Here is a 16385-nt window from a genome sequence, read left to right on the forward strand (position 1 = left end):
CACGATTGTTATAGAATATTGAATTTGACATCCGATTAACATAAATGTTTAATTAAAAGTAATAAGAAAAGAAAATAAATCAGATGTAATTAAATATAATTGTTATGAAATGTTGTATTTAAAATGCCATTAACATAAATATTTAATTAAAATTATAATAGAAGAAAATAATATTTCCTTCCAAAAAATGGTTAAAAATCTTAAGGGCGCACTTTGTCGTTCGTCAATTGTTCATGTAAATACCGGTAAAAGAGATTCATCATCATGGTAACATTTGATCCCATCAACTCTTCGGCTGCGAGATTCAATTTTGATCTTCAGGGTTAGTATTATCCTTCCTTTCTAATTTCTTGAATTGCATAGATCATGATTTAGAGATTTTTGATTAATTAATATAGAGATAAAGTGCAAAAAAAAAAAAAAAAAAACTCTTATTATTTAGGGTCAAGAGCTCCTAATATTAGGGGTCAAAAGCAATTTTATTCCAAACGTTGGTAAATTAAAACAATTTCAAACACCATTATAAAACACATTAACTATGGAATTGAAGATTATTGTTTTTAAATTTTACGAAATATTTGGATTTTTTTATCCAACTCGTACAAAACACAGTATCATTGTTCTCACATGTATTCACATGTTTGTCATTTGTTACTAATGAGTGATAAAAATAGCGCACGTATGAAGTATAGAAGACTGAGAAGACAGTTTGATGAATTATTTATCAAATTGGCTAAATAAAGTAATCAATGGACAGGGTTCATAATTTCAGTTCAATTGTTTTGATTAACATTTAAATTAATATTTTTCAATTTCACTAATATAAAAAAAATGGCAGAAAGCATCCCAAGGCTCTTATCTTTCATTTTTTGGTGTATTAAGTTCGTGATCTTTTGGACACATTAAGCTCCTGATCTTTTATTTTCACATACCATTGATGACCATGAAAATTAGTTTTGAATATAAAACTCGATTAACAAGAGTGTTATTAATTTCACCTACATTAGAATATTTTATTTTTAACGGTCTAAAACAGTTTTTTAATGTGTTATATGCTATAGAAATACTGTAAAAACATTGATTTGAGCTATAATGTGATAGAAAATAAAAGATCAGAGACCTCAAAATACTTTTTACAAAAAAAAAAAAAAAATCAACAAAACATAATCGAAATGAATATTATATATACACAAAACATATATATTTAGGTATACTATATTGATTTTGGTTCGATTTAAACGATTTTTTTTCACGAAAACTTAACTGATAATTGAAACTTAAAATATTAGAATATACTAGCAAAACCGAACTGAAAGTATAAAATAAAATAACTGAACTAAATTTTATTTCAATCATGGGAGAGATCCATTTGACGGTTTCAGCACGAGTTACAAACCTAATGCCGATTTTAAGACAATTTGTAAGAATAAATTAGTAAAAATTTCGCCCCCCCTCTCGTATTTCAGCACAAGTTACGGACCTAATGATGATTTTAAGACGCTTTGTAAAAAGAAAATTAGTAAGAATGTCGCCCCTCTCGATAATTTCTCGATCCGCTGTTGGTAAGTGGTAACAACCATTGGCAAAAATCACAAGCACTTTGAATATATCTTCTTTAAATCTATCTATCTATGTACAACTGAAATTCAAGTGCTTATATGCAAAAACACTACCTAACTATGAAACAAAAATCTAAAACAGTACCTGAACTATTATTTACCCTTCTTAGAAGTCCTTGGAAGTCCCTTCCAAATCCTCTTGAAACCTTGTTTATTCTTCTTCGTTTGATTGTCATCGCGATTGGCATCACTATCGCTACCGCCTAACGGACAAATCAACAAACTCAGAAAGTGAAAAAAAGAACATTCTTTACCAAACATTTGAGTGTTTAATCTTTGTAATTCCCTACAAGTAAATTTAGCTTTATAGTTAATACGTAATTGATCGGTCCATGTGTAAAAATAAAAAATCAGAGACTCAATATGCAAAAGCAACGGAGTTCAGAGCCTCGGGACGCTATAATCCTTATTCACATGAAGACTTTACGGCATAGGTATTGTTAGTAGAGTCGGGTATAGTAATGAACTAACCAAATTCGTGACTGCATTTGATGTTTAGCAGTAAAACGGGTTGATAGTTACTAAATTTTTATGGTTGTCTCAAAATGGTCACTTAACTTCAATTTGTCTCGATAAAATCATTTAACTTTTAATTTTGTCTTAATAAAGCCACAAAAGCAAAAAGACACCGGAAACGTGACGTGACTGCCACATTAGCAGTAGTCAATTTTCACTGCTGACCAAAATGACATGTGGCTGCTACATAGCTGGCCAAAACGACACATGTCAGGTGGCAGCCACATGTTTCGGTCAGCTCGGTGGCAGCCACTTACCATTTCAGTCATCGATGAAAGTTAACTAGCGTTGACGTGGAACCACATCATATTCCGGTGTCTTTTTGCTCTTGAAGTCACCGGAGTAATTTTATTGAGCAAAATTCAAAGTTGAATGATTTTATTGACACAGATCGAAGTTGAGTGATGATTTTGAGACAACCATGAAAGTCTGTGACCAAATGGTGCATTTAACCTGCAGTAAAACATATAACAGGTTTTAAAATAAAAAAATCTCTGGTATATAACCTTCTGATGTAATTGTAGCATCATCTTCAACGTCTGGGCTAGCATATCCAGACCGTTTCGTAGACACCGTAATCACCCCGTGTTGAATCTTTTGCTCCAGAGTTTCACATGATCCCTCAAAAGGTTTCATATAACAAAACCTGACAAGACAAGCGCAATCAAATTACAGTAACTTAACCGCTATGTTGCATAGACACTTCATGTTACTAGCGTTGCTGTGTTTCAGTTTCGTGTCTGTTTTCGTTTTTGTTTGAAAGTTATGTTTTAGAAATAACGTTTCCCATTTCCCGTTTCCGTGTCCTTCTAAAACATAACCTTATTTCTGTAGTTTGAAGGTTATGTTGTAGAAATAACGTTAGTAACTTAACAGCTATGTTGCACGGAGACTTCTTGTTAGCAGCACTTCTGCGTGTCTGTGTCCGAGCAACATAGCTGAATAATGCAGCAAACTGAGAAGGAAAGAACAATATAATCAACAAAAAGTACCATTCTAGAGGTAAGTTATTGCTGTCAAATCCGGAAATTAACATCCTCCATTTTCTGCACTTGTTACATTGAACCCATTCGTCGTCAGGCTTGTAAAGAAGACCGCCCTTTTTCTGAAATTGCGAAACACAAAGGTTTTGCTAAAGTTTCAAATGTGAGCAAAGCTTCAGATTTCCCGACTCATTACGCCGACAAGAAGCACAAAAAATAATCTTAGAAAAGAAAAAGTGCTGCAAATAAACATGACAGATGATGATGAGGAAAGAAAATATTAGCATACAACTAAACTTAAAATGCAATTGTTTTCTGCTTCCAAAAGCATGAACTGATGCAGTCATGATAAAAAGCAATCGTTTTCTAGATTTATTTTCATAAACGAAAATCTGAAGTGTTTGATATGTTTGTGTGTTTCTGCACAGCTGCTGAAAATTTTCTTGGCCTCCCCGTCAAATCTTTTCAGTCCGATTGGCCAGGCGAATATAGGGCCTTAATGAAATATTTAGTAGACATGGCACTGAACAACGTTCTTCGTGTTCATATACACCTGAAAAGAACGGTTGTACAGAACGTAAACATAGACATATTGTTGAAACCGGTCTTGCGTTACTCAATCATGCACGTTTACCTGCTACTGTTTGGTCATATGCATTTGATACTGTCGTTTATCTCATAAATCGCTTGCTTGCTTCTACTATTCATTTTGCTGTTCCATATCATAAACTGTTTGGAAAACAGCCTATTACTCTCAGCTACGCATTTTTTGTTGTCTCTGTTATACATGGTTACGCCCTTATTCACCACAAAAGTGGGCACCTCGGGCTCAACTAAATGTCTTTTTCTCGGATACAGCAAACTCCACAAGGGATATCGTTGTTATGATCCAATTTCTAAGAAAGTCTATTTCTCACGTCATGTCCTTTTCGATGAACAGGAGTTTCCATTCAAAGGTTTGGTAATAAAACAGCAAGCCGATGTCCATGACTCTCGGCTGGCTATACTTCCCACACCTATGCTCACATTTCCTTTATTGAGCTCGACTAAGCCCCATCGAACCATGGAACTTCAGCAAAAGTATACTTCATTTCTAAATGTCAACCGGATTCATAATTGCCAAACAACTAATTGAAAAATGATGCTTCTAATAAAAAAAAAGAACAAAAAGAACTCAATCAACCTTAAGAAAATGAAATGAGCCCAACTTACAAGTTGCACAGTATCATAATTCTTATCCCAATATTCATCCGCCTTTTTTCCTAGCCACTCCTCTAGTCGTGCATATGGTTCACAATCGAGAAAACCTTGCTTGTTATTGTGCACCGAGACACGTGAGCTCCCATCATCCTATGACATAACATAAATAGGTAAGTATTAGATGCAGTATTACTTCAAAAGAATAACATGAAAGATAGTAACCGCTTTCGATGCTTTAACAAGAATGATCTGCAAATATATAAACAGTTAATGATTTTTCATCAAATTAAAATTTTAAACAATATTAAAGATAGTTCATGGATGAAAGTGACCAAAAATCAGAAGCCTAGATGTTAAGAAAAACTTACTTACCATTACCATAAGATCACTAACATCTATCACACCAATCACGCCTCGTCCAACCTCTCCGCTATGTACCATGCCGCCAACTCTTTTGTAAGCCTAAAAAACACAACAAAATAATTAGAATACCAACATACATGATCAAATTTGATAGGTTGAGTGATAACATAGCGCACATGTGAAATAGAAATTACGTGAATCATGATTGGGGAGATAACTCTGTTAATAATGTTTGAAAAGCATAACAGAACCAGAATTCCAAATAATTGATGCAGAAAAGGCGAAACTCCAAGGAAAAATATTAGAATAACTAAATAAACCCAGAATCTAGACCAGACAGGTTCTTTAAAAGTTCTATTTATTGATTCAAGTAGATTTATGGAAGTAAATGGCATATCCAATATTTGAACATCAAATAGGATAGTTTTGGTATTTGGAGCAATAACAGTTTCATATCTTAAAAGTTTGGGATAACATCATCACATTTAAACTTCTATGCAAATCTAAATTTACGAGGACTAGCAGTAACTTTGGATTGGTTTAAAGGTTTAAGATAAATTGTTTAAGATTAACTATAATGTGAACTCTTGTAATGCTCATTATCCAGCTCAAATTTTCCAATTAATGAAAAATTAGCGCAGTTCTGCTTTTGTTTGATTGTGTGATGCAATTCAAACTTGGATATATCGCTTAAGGATCTTGATGTTAAGTTTCCTTTCTATTTTTCCTTCAGTTGGACCTGAAAGCCTGCAATTTTTTTCATTTCACTTGCTCAAATTTGGCCTTGATTGTCAATTTCATTTTCCAGCTCTTTCTTGCTTAAAAATAACCTCAAACCAGAAGTATACCTACAGACATAGTTATTAGAGGCACATGGCACACTTAGGCGCTAGGGGTCCTGGAGCCTTGGCACATGGTGCACGGCGATGGCGCGCCTGGAGCCTTGGCGGATGACGCACGCCATAGCAACACAAGACGCACTTACAAAAATAAAATTTATAAAACTATAAAACTAACATAAAAATGCAATGAATACTAAACCATGACAATATTCTTAATTATAAAGAAATTTTGAAATGCAAAATAAACCCTATATTATAAAGCTAAAGTTGAATACTAAATCCTAAGTTCTACTCATCAAAACTCTCCAAATTCATCACTCCTCATCTAAAGCATCAACTGCTTGTGTTTCCGTTGTACTATACTTCTTTCTCTTTTAATAGGACTCTCTTCCTCTTCTAATTAATTCAAACATGTATAATCTCTTCCTCTTTTAATATATATATATATATATTGCTTATTTGGGACCCTCAGATCAGATCACAATTAATTCAGACGTGTATAATACATTTCCAACTTTAAAAAACCCTAAAAACTGCATCTTTTTCACCAAGCCGCGCCTTTGGCAACTGCACATTGGCGCCCCTGGTGCGTGCCAGGGTGACTGCGCTCGCCAGTCTGGATGTCAAGGCACTAAGGCCGGCACCTGGTGTGCCATGCGCCTTAGGCGCACCTTTAATAACTATGCCTACAGCCTAGGCATAATCCTTCATCGCGTAACCAATGGAGAACAAAGTAGAGCAAGATAATCCTACATATCATTATCAGCATACATAAATTTGAAATGTAGACATCTCATTACAACTTTGAAGGAAAACAATTTCCTAAAAACATTATATTGTGAATATTAAAAAAAGGATCAATTTTTAGTAAACTGGAGGGCTAATTAAACTCACTTGCATAAGCCACACCACTAAAAGTAACACAAATCATAAAATGCTTAATAATTAAATCAAAGAGACAGACTGAAATCACATCAAGTAACGAAGACCGCGGTACAAAACACGAATAGAGTATAGGCAAGTAAAACCTAACCTCAATTAAGCGGCCATGCCAATATAAAAACATGCCACAATTTCCCTGCTCCCACTCCAATTGACAGCGACCGAGTGTTAAGTGAACACTTCTCCCACAGATATTGCCTACTACTTCAGAAGTCTGATTTAGAGATTGTGCTAATGGTCGACTTTTAACCTGTTGAGGCGACCAAGCTACATATCAAACATCATAAAAACAATAACACATTTTCATCACAAAGAGACATGAGTAACAAGCAAATACCAGTGATCCTTGAACATATATCCTCATCCGGGGAACTAAGAATATGACTTCTAGATAAGCTCTAAGTGAATAATCTAGAGGTACCTGTGAAGCAGACATAAGATGAAAAAGTGAGTATTAGGTGGGGAAAAAGACAGTTAAGCAATTTAACGAGTATGAGGCTCTGTTTGGCTACTTTTTGTTGTTCCTATTTGTTGTTACCTCTGGAAAAGGCTGCTTTTGTAAAAAGTTGCTTTTCAGTGATAAAAGGCAAACAGGAGGAGTCTAACCAAACACTTCAAATGCTGCCTTTTAAAGTGAAAAGGCAAACGGAAGGTGAAAAGTAGGTAAACAAACACCCTCTGAATCTACAAATGTGTGGTATCTCCAAAGCTATGTTGCCCGGACACGGATACGGTATCGGACGCGGATACGGGAAACGTCATTTCTATAAAACATATGACACGGAAACGTGGGGGAAATGTGTAAAATATTAAAAATATTGGTGCACATTTATAAATATTAAAAATATATTTTTATATTTGTGATAAGGATGTTGTTCCTAGGTTTACACAATGTTAAACCTAGTTAGAACTTTGTATAAGTCGGTTCTCCTAAAATAGCATTGGTTCTCCTAGAGTTATTCTCAATTGCACTATCTCAAGCCCCAATAACTGTCTCTCACTCACTTCAAACCAACATAACGGAGTTCTACACCTTCTTCCATACAACGCTTCATAAGGTGCCATGTCAATGCTAGACCGATAACTATTATTATATACAAACTCCATTAATGGCAAATGCACATCCCAACTACTTTGAAAATTCAGAATACTAGCTCATAGCATAGCCTCCAAAGTTTGAATGGTACGTTCACTCTGACCGTCTGTCTGTGGATAGAAGGTTGTAAAACTAGGCCACTGTGTCTCTTCTATTGAGAAATAACAAGCAAGAATTATCCTTAGAAATCTATAATTTACTATTTGGAATTTTTTAATATAACTAAATACCTATAAAAGAAATTAAAAAACTCTTATCTAAACATGATTATAAAAGACTTTTTGTAATATAACTAAATACATGTGATTCGTGAAGGAGAAGTGGAGATTAGAGCAATTATGCACTAACATATTTATAGATTAGAATCACTAAATATACTTTATTAGTAATTACTAATTGAGAAGTTGTAGAATCAGTTCCTAATTATGAGTCATTTTGTTTCGCCTTTGGAATTGGAGTCTGTATTTGTATCAGAAACGCGTTTCCGAGACGAAACTGTGTGTCCAATTTTCATATATTATAGAAACAGCTTATTATAGTTCTAATAAGAAAAGACGATGGCAAACCTTTTGACTCATCTGACCAGGACGAGACCGAACCCTTCTAGAACGTATAAGTATGTCGCCTTTGTGGAAGGAACTACCACCAGGAAGTCCCGTAGTCCATTCCAGACAGTAATCTTTGCCCCATTCGTCTAGATTCCATATATATACGTGTGTCCCTGTAGCTGTAGCTGTGTGATTTCCCTGGAACAAACCTGCCTTTTCACCAATCAAATACTTATCAAAGTGTGAAAATTCCTTTACAGCTTTCAGGTTGTACTTTGCTGAAGCTTCAGACTGGACATCTGTATCTATTTCCATAAACTGTCCTTCTCTACGGTAGCTTATGGTGGGAATCTCCAGATCCTGCGAAAACCAATGTAATTAAAGTAAGATGATAAGGAACAGATAAAGGGCGCTAAATAAAAATCGAACAACCAAAATAAGCTTGTCTTCTGTATACATCTTTTCCTTCATTCAAAGATTGTGAGAGAAAGGCTATGGATCTGGACTTAGCAGTCTGTGTAAGAACAAGAGCATCCTTTCCAAGCCTCATCGCGCCAGTCTGAGACATCAATATCCAGATCAACATTAGACACATCATATAATTATTGGAGGGTTGCTAAGAATATTGAATGCCACAAAATTTTGTAGACTTATTTGAATTTCTAAATTTTGTTGCTTGGAATTTAAAAATGTTAGGATTTCAATTTCATGGAATTACATAGAACTGAACCGAAACTTTGTGGGATTCAATTGAATTACGAACCTTAAGCTGTCATACCAAGCGTGAAAATTCATTTACAAATTAATTCCAGATGGAATTTTCAATCGTATCAAATGTATGAATTGAAATCAAACTACAACTTAATCTAACATACTCATATTATCAGCATAATCCACAATATTAGAGTAACGATAATGAATACAATGCAATTATAGAGCACGATACGACAATCCAAACAGAAATACAAAGAAACTACAGAGGCTACCTTAAATCCGACACCAAATCGTCCTATACGATTCACATCATCTATATCTGGCCTCTTGTGCCCAAAACAAGTCATTTTCACAATCTCCTCATGGGCCATTCCACATCCATCGTCAATAATTGACAACATAGGAATACGCTTTCCAGCTCTCTTTGAATATACGCTTTCAATAGAAATATCCAGTCTGTCAATATAAATGACACAAGTAATAAGCTAACTTGGAAAAAGATGCTGCTGCAACAAACATTTCAAGTCAGATATATCAACTATAGTACCGAATCAACAAACAACAAAAAGATGATGCCAAAGGATAAGCTACCTGCTTGCTTTTGCATCTCTTGAATTATCAACAAGCTCAGCTATTGCACCAAAAATCCATCCTGAATGTGCTTGACCAAGAGTTTGCAAGTAACTTGGGTCTGCTCGCACATAATTTTTCACTAAAGACGCTTCCCGTTTCACACTACAAGACTGATGTCTTTTTGTTGGATCACAACCTTTAAGTGCATCACTTGATTCTGGAAATTTAACACAATCATCATTTTCTTCGATTTTCGGAATTTTTTTCATATATACATCTTTCCCAGAAACCAACTCTTTAACATTGTGAATAGGTGACATTGTGCTACTGTTACAGCAGTTCTCATCTGGGTCTATGTTTTTCCGTACCTCTGTTGTATCCACAACTATAAAGAAAAAAATCAGAAAATACATGAGGAATTCATTCTCCTTGACATTTAGCACTAAAAGATGAAATAGGGCTACATTAAATTGAACCTAGAACAGTAATACTTTGACCTTGAAGCTTTACAAACCAAGCCCCTAAGCCTATCATCACCCAACAACAAAGTACACCCTATGTTACACGGACACCGAAACGAATACGGATATATGGACACAGAAAGGGACACCTGAAATGTTATTTCTATGACATAACCTTCGTAAAATAGCCTTCAAACAAAAATAGACACGAACACAAAACTGAGATAGACATGGACACGAAACACGGAACGCTGCTAAAGAGAAGTCTCCGTGCAACATAGAGTACATCCAATGAGGCAATGACTAATTATAATGCACCTGATTCACAATGCTTTTGACCGCTATGCTTGTTGGATGCTTTCCCCTGCTGATATGCAACTCTAATGTGGGTACATCCAGCAGCTTCGGGAGGAAATATATAAAACTGACAAGATGTACAGTTTGCAATTGCAACCTGCAAAAATAATGATGTCAGTGCTTTCAAATTTAGCTCCAGAGAACAAAACAGACAGCATATACTTCTGAAGTCTCTCATCCATGCTTGGAGATGTTTTGATAAGTTTCAACAATTTCATAAAATTTTAATATTTTTTAATAGAGCAAAAGGAAAGAAGAATAAAGCTTAAATATTTCTCAGGATTTTGGAATTCTAGACAATAGAAAAAGAAGAAAATACATCACAATATCTTTCTTCGAATAGTCAGGCAGTCATTGTATGGGAGTAAACATATTTGAATCCCACAATGCAAGAGAAGAACTCAACAAGAAAGAGATCGTTCATGCTAATGCAATTAAAGGGTTAAACAAGAATATGGCACTCATTATATATACACATAAATAGAACAAAATTACCTTATTCCAATTATGAAGATAAGACAAAAAAAGTCCCCATTCATTTTTGTCGCGAGAAGACTCTGGAGCAGGGCGTAAACAACAATGAGGTAGATCAGGACGGATAGTCAACTCTGCTCTTTTGACAATGTCATGTATATGCCAACATGGAGGCCTATTATTTACAAGGCAATAATCAGGTGCATATCAGAATCAACACATTATAAAGAAAATGTCCTTTTTTGAATTCCTTATAGGACAGGACTGGTGGTATTGCAAGAAACCAAAAAGAAATTCAACGAAAGAAATGCAGAAACTGACACATAACAGTGTGTGCTCTCAATTGCAGCAATCCTCCATTTACAAGGCTATTCAAGAACTAGAACACCATTTTATAAGAGAATGAAATGAAAAGGGGAAATATAATGCAGCTCAATCATTTGTGCATTAGGTCATATAGTCACTTGTTCACTAGGTCATATGAGGTTGTCCTCTAGCCATAGTTGTTGAAGGCGCTAACGGATCCTGGAGCCTAGGCTCAAGACCCAACGTGCAGAAAAAAAAAAATACTCTATTACTAGTTAAAGCTTATCCATATCCACATCACTAATACTCTATTACTAGTTAAGCACGCTTATAACCACACAACAAAGACAAAACCACATCAAACATAATACTAAATGTCAAAAAACGCCAATTGAAGTTCACACTTCATAGAGACATGAACATATACTTAACGTCTTAACTAAAGTACCTAACTAGAGCTACTAAAATAATAGTCATTCATTGTATCACAGTTTCTTCTATTTCTGTGGAGACTATTCTTTACGTGATTCTGTTCTTAATCCCTCTCTAGTCTTTCTATACTTATATCCCTTGACATTCTTATTTAGATCAAGGGTTAAGATTATGTTTATTTAAATTAGATTAGTGGTTGAGATTAATCAATCATTTGTTTTACACAGAACAGTAAAAAAAACTAGTGAAAACACAGGCTTTGAAGCCCAGGCGAGAGCCTCTTAAACTGCACCTCGCCTTGTGCAATCAAGGCTCACTTTGCTGAGGCGCGCCTTTAACAACTATGCCTCTAGCAAAATACTCAGGGTATTTGTAATAAAATTCTGAACGAGAATCCAAAATCAATTTCAATAAAAAAATTTGTAGACAATCATCCCACTATTGACATTATCTGCAATATAAAACATTGATTTACAGAAGAATTGAAAGACAAAGAAAAATCAAGTAAAACTCAGTAGGTTGTTTTATTAGTCTATTTGCCTGTATTTCCACATCAAGGAAAGACTATTGAGCCAATCTTTATTAAACCTAAACCATAGTAATCCAAAAGGAACATAAATACAATTCAACATATATATAGTAGGACATACAATGATAAAATTTTCCAATACTATAAGAAGTCAGAAGCATTAAAGCAAGAGAAAGTATGCCTACAAGTTTTCGGGAGGATTTAAGCATTGAGTCCGACATATAACTTTATCATCCTTCTTCACCAAAACATATTGCTTGCAATCTGCAAAAATCATATGTTAACAATGTTGACTACGTATAAAGGGCGGCCCGGTGCATTACGCGCCCCCCGCTAAAGGAGGGTCCGAGAAGGGGTCCCACTATAAGGGTGTATTAGGGCAAGTCATCCCCTACCAATTTTTTAGCAAGAGGCTGCTCTAAAGCTCGAATCCAATTTTTTGGCAAGAGGTTGCTCTAAAGCTCGAATCCGTGACCTCGGTCACTCGACAGAGGAGTTTACAGTATAAAAGAAATTTATGTGTCAAAGTGAAAGCACGCACTTCACATAAACTAGGAAAAGTTCAAATTTTCAATTTTATATACACAAACTGTTGATGTTGGTGGAAAATATAGGGAGTTTAAAACTAGGGTAAATAATTTATTAGTCCCCTTGTTTTTACCTAACACACTCTTTAGTCCTCCTATTTTAAAAAACACATTTTAAGGTCCTTATCTTTTACCAATATTAAACTTGTGGTCCTTTTATCTATTTTTTTAGATTTTTAACCGAACATATCTTAGCTTTTAGGACAAACAACCACAGTAAAATACAAGTTGATCATGTTACTCTGTTATTTTATATCTATCTGTTTATGCTAAAATATAACGATTACAAGTCTAAAAAAACAAGACAAAAGGACCAAAAGATTAATATTAGCAACAGTTAGGGACCTTATAATGTGTTTTTCAAAATAAAGGGACTAAATAGTGTGTTAGGTAAAAAGTAGGGACTAATAAATTATTTACCCTTAAAACTATGTTAAATTGTAAAATCTAAAATGTCAAAACATCCTTGTGTCTGCAACAAAATACATCATTTTAAGCATGTAACAAGAGGGTTTCATTAATTGACCTTCGTCGAAACTTTTATCTGATTTCAATGGCTGGTCTCCCATTAGCAAACCTGCCAAAAAAATAAAACCAAGATATCAGCACAAAATAGCCAATATATATATTAGGCCTAATACATCCTCGCCCCTAAGTTGTCCAAAAATTACAACTGACCCCTGAACTTCAACACGTTACAACTAACCTCTCAACTTGCATATTTGGAACAACCTATGATAGTAGGGGTCAGTTGTAACATTTTGAAGTTCCAATCACGCGTTGACACGTGGCATTTGAGGGGTTATTTGTTCAAAATAAGCAAGTTGAAGGGTTAGTTGTAACGTTTTGAAGTTCAGGAGTCGCTTGCAGTTTTTGGACAACTTGGGGGTTGGAAATGTATTATGCCTATATATTACAACAAGTGCATTGATAGCAAGCAATATTATTAATTCCTCTTAATGACAAAAAGTCAGTGCATATTTAATCATGAATCATGATAATCACATTATTAAGGCAAAAAAGCATGTGATCATTTCAATTTAAGTTGATTAAGCCATTAATATTTCAATTTAACCCATTAAGCTCTCAAAAAATTATAATCACACAATAAGAAATCTTCCTAAAAATAATCATGTGTACTCTGTTCGATCCAAACATGAACCAAACTGGACCGGACCAAAATAAATTAGTCCGGTCCAGCCCGAACCAAATTATAATTTGGTTTAGTTCAGTCTTAAAAGATACAGATAGTTCGATTCGGTCAAATTCGGTTTTTGGACCGAATCTGACCATACTGACCCCTACATAAACATCTAGTATCAGTTACTAGAAATATTAGCTATGAACATAAATGTCAGGCGTTATTTATTTGCATTTAATTGCCTTCTTAATAATTCTAAAGTATGAGAAACTTGAACCTTTAAAAGAAATTTGCAAATAAAATGAGACTCATCTAATTTGCTTGCTGCTCAAAATTAATAACTAATTTTTTTTGGTAACAGGGCTTAATATATATGATTTTAATTGGGGTAGATTTAATGGGTAAATTACACTCATCACTTACTTTTATTATGAACCTAAAATTTCAAAATCTAACATTATTGACCGAAATTTTATAATTTACTAACATAATACTGTTGACCAAGTCAAAATGACGGTCAACCAGAATTTCAAAATCGAACATTATAACCTAAAACTTTATTTACTAGTATAATGACACCTTCTACTATTGACCAAGTTAAAATAACATTTAGATAATTTTAAAAATGGAAAAGTCCAAAACACTAAAATTGTTTGAAATGATATTTCTCGTGGAAACACCAGCTCAGATTTTCCATAATAACCTCAATTAGTGTAACTGCAAATTTCAGAGCCCATGGGTGTAAATTACCCTAGATTTTATATGTCAAATTGAAAGATAGACCCATAATTTCCTCAAAAGGATAGACCCATAATAATAATAATAATAATGGGGCGGCTCGGTGGACTATAAGTTCCCACTAAACGACAGTCCCGGTCCGGAGAGAGTCACACTACAAGGATATATCGGAGGCAATCCCCTACCAATTTTTTTTACAAGAACCCGCTGCTAAAACTCGAACAGTGACCACTCGGTCACACGCGCCAAGGCTCGCCCTTAGTTCCTATTACTGAAAACAGAAAACGCGGCCATGGAAATCAAGGGATGAAGAACACAAGCTTTTCACTACTTGAACTAAATGAAATTACAAAAATACCCCGAAAAGGACAACGTAACAAGGAAGTTTCTCACATTATCACATTATACAAGTAAAACCCCATGCTCTGTTACTCAAGAGCTCAAAAATCAAAATTAAAGACAAAATGCAGAACAAAAATAGAATCAGATAGAGAGATGAAAAGAAAAAGGAAAATAAACCATAAACAGTAGGAGAATTCATCAGAAACAAATGAATCTATATACATTGTTTGTGGATATACATATATATGCACATTAAGCTTACCAGAGCAGAGAAAGTAGGTTAGGGGAAAAAAGGAGTGGAGGAAGCCGGTGAAGGACACGACGGAGGTAGCAACGGTTTTCGGTTAGCGGAGAGGGGTTTGTTAGAAGTGGAGAAGAAAGAAGAGAGTGAAAAGCAGTGGACTGTGATGCGATGTCGTATTTATATTTTCAATTTTCTGTGAAGTTACAAATATACCCTCGTACTTTTACAATTATTCCATTTGCACCTACCTGTGACTGTTTACTTTCCTTTGACTCCTCATTCAACTTTTTGTCATTTTCTATATAAGGTTAGACTATTGAATTTAAAAACTGAACCGAACCGAATCAAATTATAAATTATTTTCGTCCGTTTCTGTTTCTCGGATTCCAATTTGGTTTAAACCCGAAACGAAAGAATATTATTATTTTACACATAATATTATGCATTTTCCAAGATTGAAATTGAAATTAATATAAATTAAAACCAAAAATGAATATTAAGGTGAAGTAATGATATACCAAAATACTAATAATTTATATGGAGAATAATAATGGTAATTGCCAACTATTTCAAAAAAAAATATCCACATTTTACTTATTAATTAGATTTAAAATACTAATTAATGATTTTAAAATGTTGTTTTAGATTATCGTGGTAAAGACGGATGGGTGAATAGAACTGACTTGAAAACTCAAAAAATCCAATCGGAAAAAGTGAACCAAATTGAACCAAACCCTCAAATATTTCGATTTGGTTCAAATTGGTTTGATTTGGTTCAGTTTAAAACCAAACAAAATCGAACCGAAAGAAAATTATTGTTTTATATGTAATATATGCATTCTGTATAAGGAGAAAAAGATTGACAATAATAAAATAATCTTACTTAAAATTGAAATTAATATTAAATCAAAACTGAAAATGAATATTATTCTTACCGAATTAAGGTGAGGCATTGATTTTTAGGATATGACAAAACAAATATTTCCTCCGTTCCGTTATATAAATCGTTTTAAAAAGTGATTTTTTTTTTCAAAATATAAATCGTTTTAGTTTTTCAAAAATTTTAAAAGAGAACGACGATTAAAAGGAAGATTGTTGTTTTATAGTATGTAATATCATGCAATTTGTATAAAGAGAAAGACATTAAAAATAATAAAATAATTCTACCTAAAATTGAAATTAAAATTAAAATTAATATAAATCAAACTAAAAATGAATATTTTTCTTACTGAATTAAATGAAATATCTACATTTGAGGTAAGACACACAAAATACTAATTATTACATGATTTAAATAGAAAGTAATCATAATATTGATAATTAATAGTAAATAATTAGAATCTTACCTGGGAAGGAATCATAATTAACATGATAATTA

At 33.9% G+C, this 16385-nt stretch overlaps 1 protein-coding gene across 1 annotated transcript; it reads right to left on the reverse strand.

Annotated features, from left to right (window-relative positions):
- Positions 1-1579: 1579 nt before the first annotated feature.
- LOC136209366 (uncharacterized) lies at positions 1580-15138 on the reverse strand. Its single transcript, XM_066000814.1, has 16 exons — positions 15026-15138; positions 13069-13119; positions 12141-12219; positions 10710-10863; positions 10176-10311; positions 9415-9781; positions 9096-9279; positions 8567-8668; positions 8128-8469; positions 6803-6886; positions 6557-6715; positions 4691-4780; positions 4331-4468; positions 3128-3240; positions 2642-2781; positions 1580-1822 (listed from the first exon to the last, which is right to left on the reverse strand). Exons 2-16 carry the CDS (start codon positions 13109-13111, stop codon positions 1713-1715), a joined length of 2241 nt encoding a protein of 746 aa, XP_065856886.1. The 5' UTR covers positions 13112-13119; positions 15026-15138; the 3' UTR covers positions 1580-1712.
- Positions 15139-16385: the final 1247 nt, after the last annotated feature.

The sequence above is a fragment of the Euphorbia lathyris genome, chromosome 10 (genome assembly GCF_963576675.1).
Source record: "Euphorbia lathyris chromosome 10, ddEupLath1.1, whole genome shotgun sequence".
Classification (NCBI taxonomy): domain Eukaryota; kingdom Viridiplantae; phylum Streptophyta; class Magnoliopsida; order Malpighiales; family Euphorbiaceae; genus Euphorbia; species Euphorbia lathyris.